The sequence below is a fragment of the Lepidochelys olivacea genome (genome assembly GCF_965140295.1).
Source record: "Lepidochelys olivacea isolate rLepOli2 genome assembly, chromosome: 13".
NCBI lineage: Eukaryota > Metazoa > Chordata > Testudines > Cheloniidae > Lepidochelys > Lepidochelys olivacea.
This window is the reverse complement of record NC_140423.1, coordinates 7,191,749-7,212,394: the sequence shown is the minus strand read 5'-3', so window position 1 is coordinate 7,212,394 and position 20,646 is coordinate 7,191,749. Positions and strand designations below refer to the sequence as shown.

General features: G+C 38.3%; 1 protein-coding gene across 3 annotated transcripts in view; it reads right to left on the bottom strand.

The window, feature by feature from the left end:
• DIDO1 (death inducer-obliterator 1) overlaps window positions 1-20,646 on the bottom strand; it is an 88,255-nt gene that overhangs the window by 55,411 nt on the left and 12,198 nt on the right. The window contains exons 2-4 of one of the 3 annotated variants that reach the window (XM_084646281.1): window positions 13,288-13,474; window positions 10,893-11,091; window positions 4,680-4,790 (exon numbers count right to left, since the gene is read on the bottom strand). In XM_084646281.1, coding sequence (XP_084502407.1) covers window positions 4,680-4,790; window positions 10,893-11,091; window positions 13,288-13,452 — 475 coding nt within the window. In that variant the 5' untranslated portion in view covers window positions 13,453-13,474. Of the gene's footprint in view, window positions 1-4,679; window positions 4,791-10,775; window positions 11,092-13,287; window positions 13,475-20,646 lie in introns of those variants that run through there. The other 2 variants (XM_084646282.1, XM_084646283.1) reach the window with 2 other exon arrangements.

Sequence of the window (20,646 nt, the reverse complement as noted above, 5' to 3'; positions counted from 1 at the left end):
TAGCACAACAGACCTCCATCTTAGTTATGGCTTCTAGGTGCTACCATAATAAAAAAAACAGTAATATGCCTTAAGGCAGCAGAAAACCTAAAGCCAAACCCTTGATAAAAACCCTAACTCATGAATGTGATAGCAGCTCCAATCTAGCTTTTTTGTGCATGTGAAATTAATTAAAGACATTGCAGAACGGAGACTTACAACACCATTTACCTGAAGATAAAAGATGAATAACTAGTGATCAGATAAAAAGAAAAGGAGGACTTGTGGCACCTTAGAGACTAACAAATGTATTTGAGCATAAGCTTTTGTGAGCTACAGCTCACTTCATCGGATGCAGTCAGTGGAAAATACAGTGGGGAGATTTATATACACAGAGAACATGAAACAATGGATGTTACCATACACGCTGTAAGGAGAGTGATCAGGTAAGGTGAGCTATTACCAGCAAGGGGGGAGGGAGGGAAGCTTTTGTAGTGACAATCAAGGTGGGCCATTTCCAGCAGTTGACAAGATCATGTGAGGAACAGCGGGGGAGAGAGGGAGGGAAATAGGGAAATAGTTTTACTTTGAGTAATGACCCATCTACTCCCAGTCTTTATTCAAGCCTAAGTTAATTGTATCCAGTTTGCAAATTAATTCCAATTCAGCAGTCTCTTGTTGGAGTCTGGTTTTGAAGTTTTTTTGTTGAAGAATGGCCACTTTTAGGTCTGTAATCGAGTGACCAAAGAGACTGAAGTGTTCTCCGACTGGTTTTTGAATGTTATAATTCTTGACGTCTGATTTGTGTCCATTTATTCTTTTACGTAGAGACTGTCCAGTTTGGCCAATGTACATGGCAGAGGGGCATTGCTGGCATATATCACATTGGTAGATGAGCAGGTGAACGCGCCTCTGATAGTGTGGCTGATGTGATTAGGCCCTATGATGGTGTCCCCTGAATAGATATGTGGACACAATCCGTCAGGAACAGTATCCCCGATAATGTCACGGCCAACATGGTGGCTGAACTTTGTGACTTTGTCCTCACCCATAACTATTTCACATTTGGGGACAATGTATATCTTCAAATCAGCGGCACTGCTATGGGTACCCACATGGCCCCACAGTGTGCCAACATTTTTATGGCTGACTCAGAACAATGCTTACTCAGCTCTCGTCCCCTAATGCCCCTACTCTACTTGTGCTACATTGATGACATCTTCACCATCTGGACCCATGGAAAACAAGCCCTTGAGGAATTCCACCATGATTTCAACAATTTCCATCCCACCATCAACCTCAGCCTGGACCAGTCCACACAAGAGATCCACTTCCTGGACACTACAGTGCTAATAAGCGATGATCACATAAATACAACCCTATACCGGAAACCTACTGACCACTATGCCTACCTACATGCCTCCAGCTTTCATCCAGACCACACCACATGATCCATTGTCTACAGCCAAGCTCTACAATACAACCGCATTTGCTCCAACCCCTCAGACAAACACCTCCAAGATCCCTATCAAGCGTTCTTACAACTACAATACCCACCTGTGAAAGTGAAAAAACAGATTAACAGAGCCAGAAGAGTACCCAGAAGTTACCTACTACAGGACAGGCCTAACAAAGAAAATAACAGAACGCCGCTAGCCATCACCTTCAGCCCCCAACTAATACCTCTCCAATGCATCATCAAGGATCTACAACCTATCCTGAAGGACGACCCATCACTCTCACAGATCTTGGGAGACAGGCCAGTCCTTGCTTACAGACAGCTCTCCAACCTGAAGCAAATACTCACCAGCAATCACACACCACACAACAGAACCACTAACCCAGGAACCTATCCTTGCAACAAAGCCCGTTGCCAACTGTGTCCACATATCTATTCAGGGGACACCATCATAGGGCCTAATCACATCAGCCACACTATCAGAGGCGCGTTCACCTGCTCATCTACCAATGTGATATATGCCATCGTGTGCCAGCAATGCCCCTCTGCCATGTACATTGGCCAAACTGGACAGTCTCTACGTAAAAGAATAAATGGACACAAATCAGACGTCAAGAATTATAACATTCAAAAACCAGTCGGAGAACACTTCAGTCTCTTTGGTCACTCGATTACAGACCTAAAAGTGGCCATTCTTCAACAAAAAAACTTCAAAAACAGACTCCAACAAGAGACTGCTGAATTGGAATTAATTTGCAAACTGGATACAATTAACTTAAGCTTGAATAAAGACTGGGAGTAGATGGGTCATTACTCAAAGTAAAACTATTTCCCCATTTCCCTCCCTCCCTCCCCCGCTGTTCCTCACATGATCTTGTCAACTGCTGGAAATGGCCCACCTTGATTGTCACTACAAAAGCTTCCCTCCCTCTCTCCCTGCTGGTAATAGCTCACCTTACCTGATCACTCTCCTTACAGCGTGTATGGTAACATCCATTGTTTCATGTTCTCTGTGTATATAAATCTCCCCACTGTATTTTCCACTGACTGCATCCGATGAAGTGAGCTGTAGCTCACGAAAGCTTATGCTCAAATAAATTTGTTAGTCTCTAAGGTGCCACAAGTCCTCCTTTTCTTTTTGCGGATACAGACTAACACGGCTGCTACTCTGAAACTAGTGATCAGATAATTCTTCATCCCACCTATCTTCACATAGCATCATTCCTTTTAGTGGCTACCCACCAAAGAACATCAACTTTTTCTTAAGCTCCCGACTAACATTCTGGGAACTCTACAAGAAACAACCAGCAAAACACAATAGCTTAAAGAAACAAAACAAACAAACAAAAAAAAGCTATAAATCTAGGCAAGCCTAAGAAAACAGTATCATCTAGTAGAATGCTCTGCAGATCCCCAAATCCAGAATCTAGCAGAACAACAGATGATTAAGCTGAAGTCAAGAACTCCTCAAAGGCCCAGCTGCTAACCATCCTCTGTCTGAACCAGGGGATTATTAGGTTCAAGCCTGTCAGCCAATCAATTGCTACAGTATTACATGAGGAAAAAAGCAGTTTCGTAAGCAATTAAATGCAAGCCACAAGTCAATAACATTTAAAAACAAAACAAAACACCTCATCTGTTATGACCAAATCTCTCTCCAATCAACCAGTGAATTACAATTTGGATGTACTTATATGTGTCTGTCTAGTAGCATTATAAATCCCTCAGGGCAGTGACCATGTCTCTCTCTCTCTCTCTCTTTGTTTTGTATAGTTAACATCACATTGATGCATCCCATATCCTTCCTAGAGATAGTATTATGATAAGATTATGGTATAACTATTATGTATTTTATACAAGAGACGTCATGTGAGATATCATTGTAGAGGTTATAATTTACTGAATATGATTATCCTATTTGTACGCATGTTTCGTTTTGGTATTTGAAGTTAGGAATATTGTCTATGTATCTATTACAAACGTGTTTACACCTGGGGAACACCCACTAGGCAAAAGACTGTCAGTCTAGATGGATGGCTGGAAATGGCCCATTCAAGTCAATGGACTCTTAGAAGAACAATAGGTCTTAGAAGAAGCTAATCTCCCACCAGGGAGCCTTCCTGGGAAGGCTTCCTGAGGATAGTACAAACAGCCTCAAGTCATGGCTTCTATGACACTACAGGGGCATGTGACCATATCACTTGGTATTGGACTCCATCTTGGAAGACCAGTGCTTTTCCACTGAAAGACATGGGAACCAAGCTTGGAGACAAAGGGTTCCCGCCATATACAAAAGCTATTTAAGGCAGGAGAGTGACATCATCATGGTTCTTCAATGAAGGGGAGACTCTTGGAAACACCTGACAAACAATGACTGAACTAGGGAGAAGTGTTGGACCCAGGCTAGAGGGGTTTCTGGCCTGTGAAAGGAATATCTGGGGTTCTTAAGCTGCCAGCAAGTGCAGCTTGCCCCTTAAGAGCCTGCAGCCAGCTTAAATCAACATTTAGGGTGAGAGTTTGCTACTCATATCCAATCTCTTTAGTATATTAAGCTTATATTGTGTTTTTGTTTATTTGCTCGGTAACTTGCTTTCATCTTTGCTCGGTAACTTGCTTTGTTTACTATCCCTTATAATCACTTAAAATCCATCTTTTGTATTTAATAAATTTGCTTTTGCTTCATCACAGACCAGTGTGTGGGAGTTATAACTTGGGGGAAAAAGCTGTTGTATATTCTCTCTTCACACTGAAGGAGGGGGCGAATTTCATGAGCTTAAACTGTACAGATCACTGTGCAGTGCAGGACGCTATAATTTTGGGTTTACACTCCAGAGGTGTTGTCTTGAGCAGCTGGGCAGTTCCTTAGCTGTAAGCCTCCCCATGCAGAACTGATCACAGCAGCCTGTAAGTTCTGCAGCTAGGTGTGCGTATGCTGGTGAAAGAGCAAGCTTGGAAACTTAACACAGCACCACAGTGTGAGAGGGAGCCCAGGTAGGTGGGTAAGGGGGAGCTCAGTGATACCCCAGTTGCAGCTGGCACCCTGGGGGGAACCCATCACAGGGGGCTCCTAAATAAAAATATTCTTTATATTCTTAAAAGTAAATCTACACATTAACATATTGTACTCCTCCTCAGAGATAACTTGAGCAAATAGTGTAAAAACTATCTTTTGGTTAAGAAACACACAAATTGGATGTGTTAGCAAGATTTCTGCTCAAGAAAAGAAAGAAAATGGACTTACCAGGAGAACGGTTTTCCATGTTGCCAAGACTGGATTCAGATTCAAATGCCACAGACCGTGAATTTACAACTTGTTCCATAATAGGGACACCACCATTCCCCAAGTGCAACTCTAAAAATAAACATAAGACTCAGAATGTAATTGCTTAGACCTGGAGATTCTGTTGCACCTATTAATAACAAGAGATTTAATCTAGAAAAATCTATCACAATGTAAAATTATGAGTATCCAAACATGTAAGTAATCTAATTTTGACCCCAAATGAATACCAGAAACTAAAAGATCTCAAATTTACTCTAACATAAAGTGCTAAATTGTACTGCATATTTTTGGATATAGCACGCACATTCACTACTAACTTGGTTCCGACTTTTTGCAAACTGTTTAGCAACAAAATAAGAATAATAAAAGCTGAGGTATATACTCAACTACTCAAAATAATCTATACTATCAACTATTTTAAATGTTTCATTTAAAGGGAAACAGTTGATGGTGTTTAATCCTGAACTTCAGATATTACAAAACTAAAGATTTTAGGACTTAAAGTTAAAAAATATATATATGGATCTGAACTTGAAAAGTATATGTCTCAATGCAAAAGTAATTTATTGAATAAGTTAAAAGTGCCAGAATAAGAGTAAAACTAAATGACACTGTACATTTTAACTATAGTATCATTACCATGACACTTTGAAAACTTCCACAAATACATACCAAATAAGTTATAATGGAATGGTTACTCTCAGTGTTGTTAAGACTGCAGAATTTACAAGATGACACGTAGGCCTTGCAAGACAATACACTGGATGTAATTATTACCCCAGTTACAATCAAATCCCAATTATTGTTCCAACAATCTTGTCTAATAATAGTTGTGTATAAAAATATGTGAACGGTGGAACCAGAATATTGAATTATAAACTTATTTCCTTGTTTTTCATACCAAAACCTGACTCTCGTATAAGTATCCAGAGTTGTGAAAATGCAAGTGGATTGTCTAGAAGCCTCCAGCTACCTTAGTCCATAAGCAGCTACGAATATTTTAGAAGATCCTATTAAATTAAAATATAAAAGTAGGAACCATGTCAGCTGAAAAGAAAAATAAATTAATCTCCCAGAAGATTATTCAGATTTGGGGTGAGGAAATGCAGAATGGTAATTTATTTCTAGCATCCCTGGCTAGCACCTATAATTTTATCAATACCTCATGGAGTTCATAAATACGCACAAAATGAAAAGTTTTACTTAAAACATTATTTTCTAAAATGAATTATTTCTCAAGTGAACTATCACTTTCTCTTGAACTCTGAAATCAGGATGAACTGCCTACAAGCTATGCCAACATATGGAACATATTACAAAAAATAAAAAACAAGAAACCAGAAAACAAAAAATATTCATGAACAGATTCTCCATGTTGACAAAGAGGAGAGAGGTGGCTGCTGCAACCTAGTTGTGGCTCCCTGACCCTCATTCTCAGCAGAATTAGAGCAAGAGAAGAGCTACTTAGTTTCTCTAACTTCTGCCACTGCAAAAGGCTCAGGCATAGTTCAGTTCCACCATGCACCTGCCTTGCCTATTACATGCCCTATCACATTCCCTCACATCTTTCTACCAGCAGAGAGCAACTCTCCACAAGGGAAACTGTCACCAGCTATCGCTAGCTATTTTAAAAGCCAATTTAAATTACCATGGCTAACAGAAACTCATGTTGACAAATGGAGTTTCCCTGGGTAAGTTATTGACCCTTAACTTAGTGGTTCTTTTTGGCATGTCATAGAAAAGGGGAGAACGACAATTTCAAAGGTAGAAAAAACATTGTCTCAGAGTTCAGAATGGGGCTGATGCTTTCTTCTGGAAAATTTTGCTCAAAGCAGCAGGCAAGGAAGCACAGAATTGGCCTAATAGCCAATTCTGAGAAATGCTTCAAGGGGCATTGCTGGGTGACATAGAATTGGAAGTAGTATCTTTTTGTCTTGGTATTTTGTTTGCAGAGAGATCCCATCCTGGACTCCAATCTTTCTTATCAACAGGAAGAAAGAGCAGTAGAGACTCCATTCTGCTGGGTCTGCTTCTTGCCTACTTAGCCAATCAGATACTGTATTTAGATTCGACTTGATATGCAGGGCCCAAATCAATTATATATTATTAATTCCCCAGAACAAGAGGGACCTTTCTTCTTGGTGCAAATATGCTGACCTGGTCCTCTGCTCATATAGTGTTGTCTGTCATTATTAGGATATGTTGAAGTTTTGTTTATTTGTGCAGTACAAGGAAAGCTAATCAAATGTCTCAGATCTCTAGCCAGTTGATCTTCCTCATCATTTCTTTCTGAGACCACCTCCCCAAAGATGTGAAAGATGTGCTCCCCCAGCAAAAAGTGTTCTTTCCATCCATAATAAACAGTTCTATCCAATTCATCATTTGGGGGTCTAGTCACAAATCACCAGGCTAGATGAACATGTCCTTAGGGGCATTCTATTTGCAAAGGGGGTAAAGAACATCTGATGGAAAGGGTAGCACGAATCTTTGAAGTGGATATATCAGAAACGTTGCCAGCTCAGCAGTTCTAACAAATCGGATTACCTAGTAAACTCAATAATATTTTGAAAGCTAGGGGCTGTTCACAGACATGGCATATAACTTCCTTTATTTTGTTCTCTCCCCCTGGGAAGAAACATCCTTTGAAGTTTGGTATTGAAAGTGACTTCAAAGTTCTGAACGGTTTGAGTTGGATTAAGCAGATTTTTTTCTTAATTCACCATGAGTCCCCTTACTTAGTAGAAATGAACCATAAAACTGATGTCCTGTTCTGCCCTGTGTCTCAAGGATGCTCTTATCAGGATGCAAATCATTTTCTAACAGCTTGTATAGACACACAAATTCTAATAGCATAATTAAAACTGTACAACCCCTGTAATATGGACACAGATATATCAGCATAAAGGTGTCTTAAACCAGTACAGATTATTTCCATAAGGGAAGGACAATATGTTATACCAGTAAGACTTCATCCACATTAGCGCTTATACAGATAGGTAAAACCAACCAACATTGCCCCTCCCTCCCCCAAAATAGTTATATGGTACAAAACCTGCGTGAAGTCCAGGCCTAAAGAGTTTCCATCCAAACAAGTAGTACATTTCTGTGAATACGTTAGAGAGTAATTAAGGTCAAAGCATAGGACCCTCTACTGGAAATGTTTCTGACCACATAAGAACATGTCTTGCCAGAGTGATGGTCTGATCAGGATATGTAGGCAAATCTTCTTGAAACTGATAGAGATTAGGAAACTGACCTGAAAAACAGCTGTCAAAATGGACTTTAGTGTTTTTATTTTGAATTCTGATACTTGTAATGATTTCTGCAAATTCTTCAATACAAGGATAATTTTTAAGCCCCTTAGACGGGGACTAGGAAGGTGAATACATCTCTATAGCTTTGTAGTAGTTTATTATCTGCCATCTTCTGGCTATGCTTTACTAAGCTCTGGGAGCCTGACTGAATATTTCCAACATTTGTCATCCCTCCTGGCTGAGAATCAGAGATGCCTGCTCAAGAGTCCAATCCCCTCAGATGGGAGAAGAGGACAAGTCTACATTATTGTCGTTGGTAGAGGGTTATCTAGAGAAGTTGCTTCTAGACCTTTCACCTCAAGATCTGTTCAACTGCCATCTAATTCAGTCATTTGCAGAATCTGTATGAGAAGAAACCTGGAGAAGACGGTTACTCTCTGAAGAGCTACTTCTCTTCTGGCATTTGGCCAACATTTTCTTGTCCTTGTACTCGGTTTCTAAGATTCCTTTATCGAGAGATTCCTCAAAACAGACAATTTGTACTCTCTTCCTCCCCGCCCTGGTATAATTTGAGGACATTATCAGATGCTAGGACATCTCCCTCAATACCATAGGTCAATAAGTAACTTCATACTATTATTACTGGTCCTGGGATTCTTCTGGATCCAAATCAGATGAAATGTAAGGAGTCTTAATAGAAAGCCTCTTGTATCACGAATGCCAGGATTCTGTACAAAGTGAGATTTCATGAACCTGGATGCAGCCCACACAAGGCCAGGATGGGGCAGAAATATCCTATTTTCTTTTTCATCATGAAGAATCTCTATCAAAAGCAAATAATCTTTCTTCTGGAAAAGACAATGGCCCCTTGGATAAGTTTCACCATGCTGTCCAGAACTGCCTGTCACGTCTTGTGATCCCAATAGGGCGGCAATGAAAAGAAGTTAAGAGGAAGGTATTCCTGAAAATCTGAGGAGGTCAGTCTGAACAATTTTAAGAGTCCAGGAGAAGAAAGTGTCTAATGGACTAGATTAGTTACTTCTGGGGTGCCTTCTCTAGATGATGTTTGGGAAGTATTTTCATTCGCCAGTGGAGCTGAATGGGTGAAGGACTGAAAGGACTGATTGTTTTAGTAATGTTGGTAGTTAGTAATTCAGCAAAAGGTATTACACATTCCCTTTAGAGGAGTCTCACTAATGGGACTGGTTAAGTATAATCTTGTTCAGGTCAGAAGAATTTCTCAAAGCCTTACCAAGAAATTCTCTGAAAAAAAACTCAACACATTGAAAGGAACTCAAATAAGGCTGGTCCTTGATGTGGTCTTTGTGTCAAGGCTTCCAAATTGTATGTTGTGCCAGAGAAGAGTTCTGGCAAATAACCTGGAAATGTACAAGCTGAACTGTAGGGTAAAGCTAGTGTTGATGTGAGGGACACAGCTTCTTAGAATCCCTCTCCAGGTCTGAGAGAACAGCAGGAAGCAAGTGACAGAAACAACATACAAGCATGAGGCAACTTTATGAGGATCCAAAATAAAGAACAATTTGGCATAAGATTATCTCAATCACTAAAGCCAGTAAGCATATGTGCTGCTGCATTTCAAACAAGTTTCATGCAATGTAAGTGCCTTGCTAAGAAGGAAGGAATAATAAATAAGTTTTGTGATCAGTATAATGTGTGTTGCTGTTGTACAGTCATCACAGGATAAATAGGGATTTACTTGCACAAACTGAAACACTATTTTCATACACTTTCCTTGGAAAGGTTATGGAATTTTATCCTGTCTGACTAATGAATTTTACACTATTAACACTCTGAGCCACAACTAAATTTTAAAACCATTATTAAACTGTTCCGTACATGGAACCTAAGTCATTTGTCTCTACACTGGGAGCAGCAGCGCCATATGATTTGATTTTGCATTTCTTTCAGAAGTATCTAATGCATTATAACAAAACTGAATCATACACTTTATCCTATTTTCATTTTATGGTGATTCCTGAAGAAACTGAACAAATTTCCAATAGCTTCAGATATATACCCACAATTCCAACTGCTAGTATGTGAGGGGCTTAAGCATGCTAGCATGTTATCTTTTTAAATCTCACTATTTTTACATCTTGCAATGTGCAGTCCTGATGAGATGGCTCCTGTTTCAAGCAGTGTACCAGCATATGCTACACTTGTAACATATCAGGCACGAACGCCTCTAAAGTTAGCCCATGACAAAATGGTGCCATGTTTTTGTCTACTTAAACTAAAAACTGATGGCCTGAGAAGTTCTCTCTTTTTTAAAAAATATGCTACCATTTATAAAGTAATTAATAAAGCTAAAATAGGGAACTTTTCAAATCCACTTAACAGTGTTTGAAAACATAGCACTTACAAGATTCTCTATAAGACAACTTCAATGGGATTGTACTGTTGATATAACCATCAAGCTAGTGCATGCTTGAGCATCACTGAAGTGGGAAATGGCTAAGAAGAATGCTGCAGTAGAATTAAAAGAATAATTAATTTTAAGCTAATAGTAAGGTAATAAAAATGACGAATCACCTTTCTAGCCTAGCTATTGGAGCATTCACAAATTATTTCTAAAACTTGATGGAATTTTGTTAAGCTCTTTAGAAGATAACATTTAAAAAACACATTACATATTTCTTTTTTAGTTTTAAGCATCTTATGTAGCAACAAGATTATAATTTTAAAATATTAAAAAACTTTAAATGGATATTAATAAGAAATTGAAAATTAAAGCTGTTATGACGCAACAGATCAAACAATATTTTATATATTTGTTTACCTTGGAAGATGAAGAAATGTTAAGAGTACAGCAGAGGAAATCCAAATTCTGAGATTTAAATTCCAGATAAAACTTAAAGAAATAGGAAGATTCTTCAATGTCCTCTATATGCTTTACCTGACACAGCATTAGAGGTTGGGATGGTTTCTCCCTGTAGATCTAAATGAAAGGGAGAGCGAGAAGAGGGCAGCAGTCGTCGATCAGAGTCATTCAGCATAATCCCTAAAGCACATGCTGAATTTGATAATTCAGAAGTGCATGGTTCAGCTTGATGACAATCCAAAGACTCAGATATCAATCCTCCAGTTGTAGGCTCCTGAAAGAAAAAAAAATTAAAAGTTTATATAGTTTTATTAATTTAATTTACCACTCTGTATTACACAATTCCAACAGGTCAGACAACCTGGTATTGCTTTAAATTGCTACAAAGTTCTCATTATTAAAAAATAAGTTTGTAAATTGAGATAGTTTTGGTAAGAAAACAGATAAAATAAAAGGTAACATGCATCTGTAACACTTGAAAGCAACTTCACATTTTGTTTCTTCATCAGTTTTTCCCCAGGAAATGGGCTGAAACAGGAAGAAGTATTATTGTAAACGGGAAAAAACTACCACCAAAACTCCCCTGTTAAGACTCATCATTCAGCTCCATAAGGCATGTATCTTGTATACGGATACATTTGTTTGGAAGCCATTAAGATTTTCATAGCACAACTGCGTCCTAAATAGAAATTTAACAAAATAAGTTAACTCTAATAATCGTATTTAATAGCTCAGCCAGAGTGAAATTAAAAGATATAATCTATATTTAGATGTTTCTAACAGTACTGAAAATATAGAAAAACATTATCCTATTTTAAAGACTTTAGCCAAGTTTAACATCACTAATCGAAGCTAACAATCCTAGATAAACCTGATTAACACCAACTAATTTTCCCTATAGCCAGATACAGATATCTAATTGAGAATTTCCAGTTAGCAGAAGGATAAATTCTCTATTCTTTCACTTTCTCCTGGTCTTGTACTGTGTTTTCAAGACAGAGTTTAAAGAACCAAGCCAACATACCCTAACTGCTAAAAGACCATGTTTTTTTGTGTCGTCATTTATATCAAATATTTTACACTATAAAGTGTTTTAAAACAAGTCAAATGCAATTTTACAGCAAAAAAGTAGGCCTGGTCTAAACTTAAAAAGTTTTGCCAGTATAACTATATTGGCAAGGAGTGTGATTTTTTTCATGGTCACAGTTATGCGCGTATAAACCCTAGTTCAGATGCAATTATACTGATATACGTCACTTTTTACCGGTATAATTTATTTCACTTTGCCAAACCAGAATAAGCTATACAGTTTAACTATGCTAACATAGCTAGAGGGGCACAATTTGTAAGTGTGGACACGACCATAGCTTCAAAGATTTAAAAACTAGAAATTAGTTAGTGGTTTAAAAGTAGGGAAGATTAAGAGTTCCAGATGAAGCTCCACAAGTGAGAAATTGTCCCTATGCTCATGTCCACTCTACAAAGACTCCCAAACCTGAACAGTTTTCAAAATCTATCTTTGAATATTTTTCAAGAAATATGATTTTATGAGCAGGTACAGCCTGCGTGAATGGGGCAAAACTTTTTTAAAATGTTTCATGAAAACTAGACTAGGCCAAAGAAGGGCTGACAACCACCATTTGTTAAGAGATCTCCCTCTACCATAGGAGCTAACTCTGCTGGCAAAAACTTTTTCAAGATTATTTCAGAATCAGGAACTTACTTTTCTACAGGAACAAAGCTAACTGTTGTCCAGAGGAAAGTACAGAAAAGCCTAACCCAATTGGAGTACAGCGATCAGGCTTGGAACAGGACGCAGGATAGAACCAATAAAGTCAGTTTTGAATTGAACTTGAACATAAGCCAGTGACAGAGAACAAAGGTAACATGATTCCATTTCTTGGAACAAACAATGATTTAGGAGCAATTGCAAGAAGAACTGCAACAGTAAAGGTAAAAAGTGATTAAAACATAACAAGGATTTCAGGATGATAAGGATGAATTCTGGTACTGTAATGTACCAGAGGTGGAGATAGGCAAATGTAAGGACAAATTAAGGACACGTACAATCCTACATGTCCCAACACATCCTCCCTACAATTTATTTGTTCAAATGAAACTGTCCAAGTTCACAAACCCCAGAGTCTTACAGCATATTTGCTATTTTTAACCACGTGTTACTACTTGGGAAATGATCATCTCCAGTGCCATTACATTTTCCAAATGAAAACAGAAATTTGCCATTCTTCTCAGCTGGTACATGAAATAGTAAAGCAATCCAAATAATTGTTCTATCACTGACAGCAACAGATAAACTAATGCTGCATATGGACAAATTCAGGTTGTTCCCTGCTTGCTGAATACTTCCCAAGTACATTTCAAGTCTTCCAAAAAAGAAACAAATAAAAAACCCAGAGTAGTATAACCTAATTTTAAGAACCCTATTACTGTTTATAAAGGCATTGGGTACCTGCACTAATTTGTACTTTGCTTCATTGTCTGAATCAGTGGCTATATCCAAGGAGTCAGTGGTAGATGGCTGAAGACAGTCTGAATTTAAAGTGCCTTCTTCCACGATGTTGCTCCGTAATAACCGCTCAATCTCCCTGTTCAGAATCTCCAATTCATCACACATCACGCAATTCTAAGAGATATACCTGAAGGAAGAGGGAAAGTCAGCTAATCACTACTTGTTCAATTCTAATAAAATACCCTACTATTATTATACAACATATGCCACTGAATGAAAACTAAAAATTAAATATATGTGCCCTAACATATCTTATTTGAATCTTTCAGCTTGTAACATACTACTGACTTCAGAATGTCCTCTGCTGATTGTGCAAATAAATCCAGTTTAATATTTTTGTGCCATCAACCAGAGTCAAGGCCATATATGGAAAATTATCTTCAATATATTTAATCTTGAGGCACAGATCTGATATTACTAATGCATACCTAATACTGCAGTCAGTATTTTCTCATGTTAGGGAACATTCTGATGTTGAACAGATATGGGGTTCTCAACCTCTTTCTGAGCCCCCCCTCCCCTCCCCATGCTATGAAAACTCCATGGCATAGAAAAACAACAACTGGTTTTCTGCATATAAAAGCCAGGGCCGGCGTTAGGGTGTACAAGCAGGGCAATTATCTGGGGCTCCATGCCACAGGGGAAACTGCAAAGCGAAGTTGCTCAGGCTTTGGCTTCAGCCCCAGGTGGCGGGGCTCAGGGTCCTGGGCTTCAGCCCCATGCGGTGGGGCTTTGGCTTTCTGCCCTGGGCCCCAGCGAGTCTAACACAGGCCCTGCTTAGAGGACCCCCTGAAACCTGCTCATGGCCCCTCAGGGGGCCCCGACCCCTGGTTGAGAACCACTGGAATAGATCATATTTTGCAATTTGTTAATAATTTTACTCAACCCAGTGGCAAGATTGCAAACTGCATTTTAAACAGGGAGTTTTAATTTAACATGACAGTTTCAAAACACCTTGGGAATGGAGGTTGTTTATAACTCTGAACAAAATGTTATGGTGGTTCTTTCAAAAGTTTATAACTGAACACTAAATTAATACAGCATTGAAACTTTATTATGCAGAAGAAAAATGCTGCTTTCCCTTTATTTTTTTTTAGTTTACATTTAACACAGTACTGTACTGTATTTGCCTCTTTTTTTTTGGCAGTCTCTGCTGCTGCCTGATTGCATACTTCCAGTTCCAAATGAGGTGTGTGGTTGACTGGTCAGTTTGTAACTCCAGTGTTCGTAACTCTGAGGTTCTACTATACATATATTTGTATGCTGTACCAATCACTATGATACCTGACTAACATACATTTTAAAGTGAACACAAGATGATGTCTCTTTTTCTCTTCCCATTCTGTATGGGGGTTAGAGGGTGGGAAGGGTAGTAGCATTTGTTTGTTTGTATAGTTAGGAATTTAGATTTTGATTTATTTTTAAATATTTGATTTGTGGGAAACCTAGGCTGAAGAAGTGAGTTTTATATTTTATTTTGAATACACTGAAGATTATAGTCAATCAAATCTCTTCCAGAAGAGAGATCCAAAGTCATGGACTGGTTAGAGAAAGCTCTGTCTATTGCATATGTAAATCTCACTTTCGAGATCAACCATTCCACTGTATCAGCCAAATGTAGCTGTCATGGGAAACCAAAGTCACCTACGCTGCATCTACACTAGACAGTGTTACAAAAATAAACCCTGCCACCTGTTCTATCATTTGGTAGCTGACCCTACGGGGAGTGTTGGCGTATACACCTATACTGCAAACAAATCCCTACTGCAGCAAGTCTTAGAGCCCTGGTCTACAGAGTCAGATTCAAGGGGTTCATGCTACAGCATGAAAAATAGACGAGAGAATGTTCTGGCTTGGGCTGGAGCTCCAGCTCTGAAATCCATCTCCCTTCCCGGGCTTCAGAGCCCAAGCCAGAACTTCTACATGGCCCTTTTTAGCACCGTAGCGTGAGCCTGAGTCTGTACACCTGGACTCAGACTCATTACTGCATGAAGGTCTTTTTTTTTCCAGTGTAGACATACCTAGTGTAAACAAGGCTCCCGCACTGGACCCGTTTTTACATTAGTTAAACCTGCTAAAAAGCAAGCTGAATTAGCACAGTAATAAAAACGTGTCCAGCTATAAGATTTATCTACTATAGGTCTCTCAGCAGTTCAGCTGAGTAAAAGAACATTTTTGTAGATGCCATAAATCCTTGCATCCCTGACCTATTTAGATACTTATTAAAAATCAGCAACTTAAAGAATATTTTTGCGGTATCAAACTAAATCATTTTATAATTGCTCTTTTTAACAATATATTACCCTAAACAATGAATTGTCAAGCTCCCACTGGCACTTATAATTATAGCACCTTCTATATTAGATAACCCCTATAGTCATCATTATTCCTCTTTATTGTCATAACACTTTTAGAGGTTCTTTGAGTACATATACAAAAAAATAAATGTACAGAATCTCATTGATAGACAGCTGTATAAAAGCTTCTTCAAAAGCTTTTCTGATTTGCTCAATGCAAAGAGCTCCCATGATACCAATGACAAAAGTGACAGCGTCAAAAAGTTCAATGACCAACTGTAATTAAAATGTCTTTGAAATACAAGCCACAGTTTTAATAAATGTAGGCAAAAATCTCTCCACAGGGTTGAAAATAACTTCAAAACAAATCCTAAATTACTGGGCTATATGAAGGTGGAGCATGGAAGGGATTGTGGCAAGAGACACAGAGCTGCAATGTAGCACCTCCACCGCCACTACTCCAGTGTATGGTTGGGAAGTGCACGTTACAGCTCCTTTGTGTTACTTGGGCTCTTAGAGTCACTAGACCCACTTAACCATGAAGTCTGCGGCCCTTCCCCGGTCCACTTCTGAACCTCAATTTACATCTCAGCGTAGAAGGAACTAATACAGAGACATCCCTCAGTAACATGCAGGAGAAGGATCCCCTTCCAGACCTGTCCTGGCTTCTCCTAACCAACCACACTGCAAGTTTAATTTGTGCAATGGGCCTTAACAAGGTTTTCATCCTTTCTCAATTTCACACTGATGCACTGAACAAAGTCTCCTTTAAACAATTAAGCATGGTATCACTACATCTGTAGTCTACTGGAAGGTACCTCCAACAAATAACTGCTCCTACAATGCCTCGTTTTGCTTTTTCAAAATGGTAATGTGATCATATCCAAAAAATAAAAAATTGTATATAGCTCAGGTATTTTCTTATCACAAACTTGTATATAAAACACAGGATATCATAAATAAGATTATAACTATTTCTAGATTCTCTTATTACATCACAAAGTGTTCTAGTTTTATTCTCATGGTTACCATGTCATTAGAACATCTCTATAAATCAGAAGTCTAGTTGTTCCTCATGCTTCAGTTGAAAGCAATACTTGGAACCACACAAATTCTGCCGACAAACAACAAAAAATAACTTTAATATGAACATGTACGTTGTAATTGAAACGGAGTACAGAAAATCTACAACAAAAAGGTCTCTGGACTGGTACACACTAAGAAAGAAAAAAAATTTTTTTTCTTTTTGATCTTCTGTACCAGTCCAGACCCCTAACTTCTCCCAAAACACTTCAAGCACCTGAGTTAGGGAAGCATAGTATCTCACAGGCAGCTGCAACACCCTTCTGCCAAAAACCACTTCTGCAGGCACCTGTACATTAATCTATAATGTCTAATGAAGTTTTACATGCCTTACAAATCTTTAACATCTTAAAAATTTCTTGGCTCAGATACCACTTTCTAAATGGCACTTTACTCCATGCTGAGATCCATTATGTAATCCTGTGGTGCCCTATGTATGTCTAACAACTGAATTTTACTCTGCTTTAGCAATTCTGGACAGAAAACGGGCAAAGCAATTTTCTGCTTCAAATGGAAGGTACATGTAATCTTTGTTCTGAATTCTGAAAGGGTCTAAACACAAATGTAGCCAGATGCAGAAATGATGGAAGACTCTCTACAAGACAGTACATATCACTCTCCTATCCTTCATATCAGTTTACAATGATGAGAAACAGAATCTTTACTAATAAATATACTGAAACCCGCTCCTCACGGTCTCTAAAGGGGAGTTGTGAGAGCATACCAATTTTAAGCTCCAAGCATGAATCACAGCTTGTTTTACTGATCTCAGGCTGTCAACAGCCTTCAGAAACATCTGGGTGCCTACCCACAGGAATAGAGTTAACCATTTAACCATTCTTCTGAACCCTACAACTATTCTCCCATTTGCGGTAAAACCAAAAGTCTTCCAGTCAGCAATTTTGAACATATTGTGGGTTCTAGCATCTTAGTGGGTGACCACTCAGTTGATATCGTTAGTGACATCACCCACTTTGGCTCTGTTGTCGATAACATGGGCCGCATCAAGAAAAACTTGAAGCCCTCACTGCAAAACTGTCATCAGTAATGAAGCATCTCATTAAGAACATCTTTCACAACCAAACACCCTGATAAGCAGAGAGATGAAGCTGAGAATACATAATGCTTCAATAGCTGGATGGTGTAAGACACCTGTCCCTCATAGGCATTCTACCCAGTAGTGTGCCAGATTTGGCTAAGGACAGATCATCATGGAGGCACATAGTACATTTGGTGGCCTCTAAGCTGTCCACCCAACAGCATGAAAACTAGCCTAAACTGCTGCAAACTGGACTTTAATGTTGGTAGCAGTCAGGCTCATGTCTACCTGGCTTGAAGAAATTCTAGAATGGCAGCAATATTGCAAGACAATCTTTCCCTCCTCCTGCCAATCACAGAATGACCTCCCAATTCTCTAGTTTTCTAGAAGGTTGATGATCACTAGACTTCAAACACAGTACACCTTTTGTACATTCAGCAACCAACTGAAAGAGAATCTTGTCAGATCCTCATTATGGATTCTTCTGATTAGCAGAAGATCTTGTATCACTAATATTATTATTGACCTAATCAAAGACATACTCATTAACTCTGGCAAGGCTACAATGCACACGAATATGCAACTAGGAATGAATCTCAACCAGTAGAGGTTGATAGCAAAGATTCCTCTTCTCAAAACACTGGCTTTAACAGGGAGAAGAAAACATTCACAAGCAGCTGTAATGGGAACCTCTAATAAATTTCCCAAATAGCTTCAGCATGAAATTGACCTGCTTCTTACCAGTTTCACAGTTGCTCAGGGAACTTAGAAACAGCACTGAAAAGGGACAACATTTGGGCATTTTTCACACTGCAAAGCATAGCATTGGAGTGGTTTTTCTAAAGGCTCAGGAAGACATCATGACCTCAAGTTTGTACACAGTTCACATTTGGATGATTATCTTCATATTCATAAGGGTTAGGTCAGACTGGCTCTTTGGACAATGATTACCTATTGGTAGTTTTATGTGGTTATTTTAAAATAACATTTTAATGTTTCTATATACGTTATAGAGCCTGATAGTTTCTATACCCTGCATGGTCCTCTCACACAGTTCTTGCACAGCTGACAAGCTCCACAGAAAGTCCTGTCACTGAGCAATTCTGAAAATATTCTTTAAAACAAAGGATATTCACAAGCCAAAAAAAAAAAAAAAATCATGTCTAATTGGAATAGCTATCAATTACTTAAGGGGAAACCACTTTAAAATGCTGTCATTTCTTTTCTTTTTTTTTTAAAAAAAAAACCACGTCAAAAAACCCACATTAAAGCTTGGAATTTCAAAATTATTACTACACTTAAAAGTTATGGGACCACACAGTTAATCTAAGATAAACATTCTTAATTCTGCCTTGGTAAAAACAAATAGACAGGTCTATCTTCAAGTCCTATACATCAGTGATTCCAAAGAAATGAAGAAGCCATCTAACAGCAACGCTCCCTCCTGCAAATATACAATACACTCCTATAATATTTAAACCAAAGTATTTTAAACCAGTATTTAAACCATTAAGTATTCCATTATAGCCTGCCTTCTTTAAGACCACAATAAGGTTACATCTCTTCAACAAAAGCCGCTATATTCAGGACAATCACTTGGAATAACCCAGAAAAGTTTCCAATATAAAAATGTTAAACTGTGAAACAGCATAGACACATAGCTATCAAGTCTGAGACTACAATCCTCAAGACATAGACAAAAAAATCGGTAACTGAAATGCCAATGACGCAGTCTTGTGCCTGGGGGGGGCATCACACGCAGGTAAATATTCAAATAAGTCAATCTGCAGATTTCTGTATCCACAGGATACCAACTTTGTGAAGACTTAGTAAAACTTCTCTTTGCAATGTCACCATCTTACATGAATGAAGTAACCATTATGGATAGGTGCATTTACATACTTTCAGTGCTAAATTTGAAGTGCTAGACTAAGGCCCCGATCATGCAAAGCATTTAACTTTAAACATGAGTAATTCCATTAAAGTCCATTTATTAGCCCTAAAGAGGTACTATAAGACTCTTAAGAGGAAGAAAAAGGTGTTTCAACTACCAGGATTGTAGGAGTAACAAAAAAAAAAAAAAGGCAGCCCTGCGATCCACTGTTTTTAATCATTGGAAGATGGGAGGAGTCAGGAGTGAATCTGTTAGCAGATGGCTGCATGTGAGCAAGTGGGTCTTTTCACAAGTAGGTGCATGCGGATACATGCAAGTGTAAATGTGAGTGTAAGTTGATATGTATAGCTTCATCAGTGAATATAAACAGTCTTGTGGAGGTGAAAAACAGAATAAATGGGATAAATTAAAGAACAACAAAGATGTTTATAGAAAAAGGAGGAAGAGTCAAAACATACAAGAGAAAGGAGAGAACATAGTACAAAATAGGAAAAGAATATAAAGGGTGAAAAAGAAAGAGGGAATATTCAAAACAATACAGAAAATATAGAACAATCTACAATAGAAAATAAAAAGTGGAATTAAATCAAAAAGGGGAAACGTGATTATAACAAAAGCACAAAGTTATGTTTGTTCTGGGTATTTTTAAGTTTATTCAATAAAAAATTGATTGCCAATGCTACAGTTAGATACAGTACAAATGGTTCAAAACTGTTTCAATTCCTTTAATTTGCAAGACCATACATAAGAGTCCGTGGCTATTTGGGAACACAGCAGCATTAGTAGGCTTATTCCTTGGGCAGTAAGTCTTGGGGAAAAAATTTCAAAATCGGAGTGCAGTTCTTTCTATAATGATACTGAGCTTAAAGGAAAATTCCATTAATTCATTCTAATACCTTCAAACAGCGAAGTAAAAATTTACCAAAAAATAAATTTAAGTTTTCAGAACAGAACAGTTTTAGAAATACTCGTCACTGTTTCGGTAT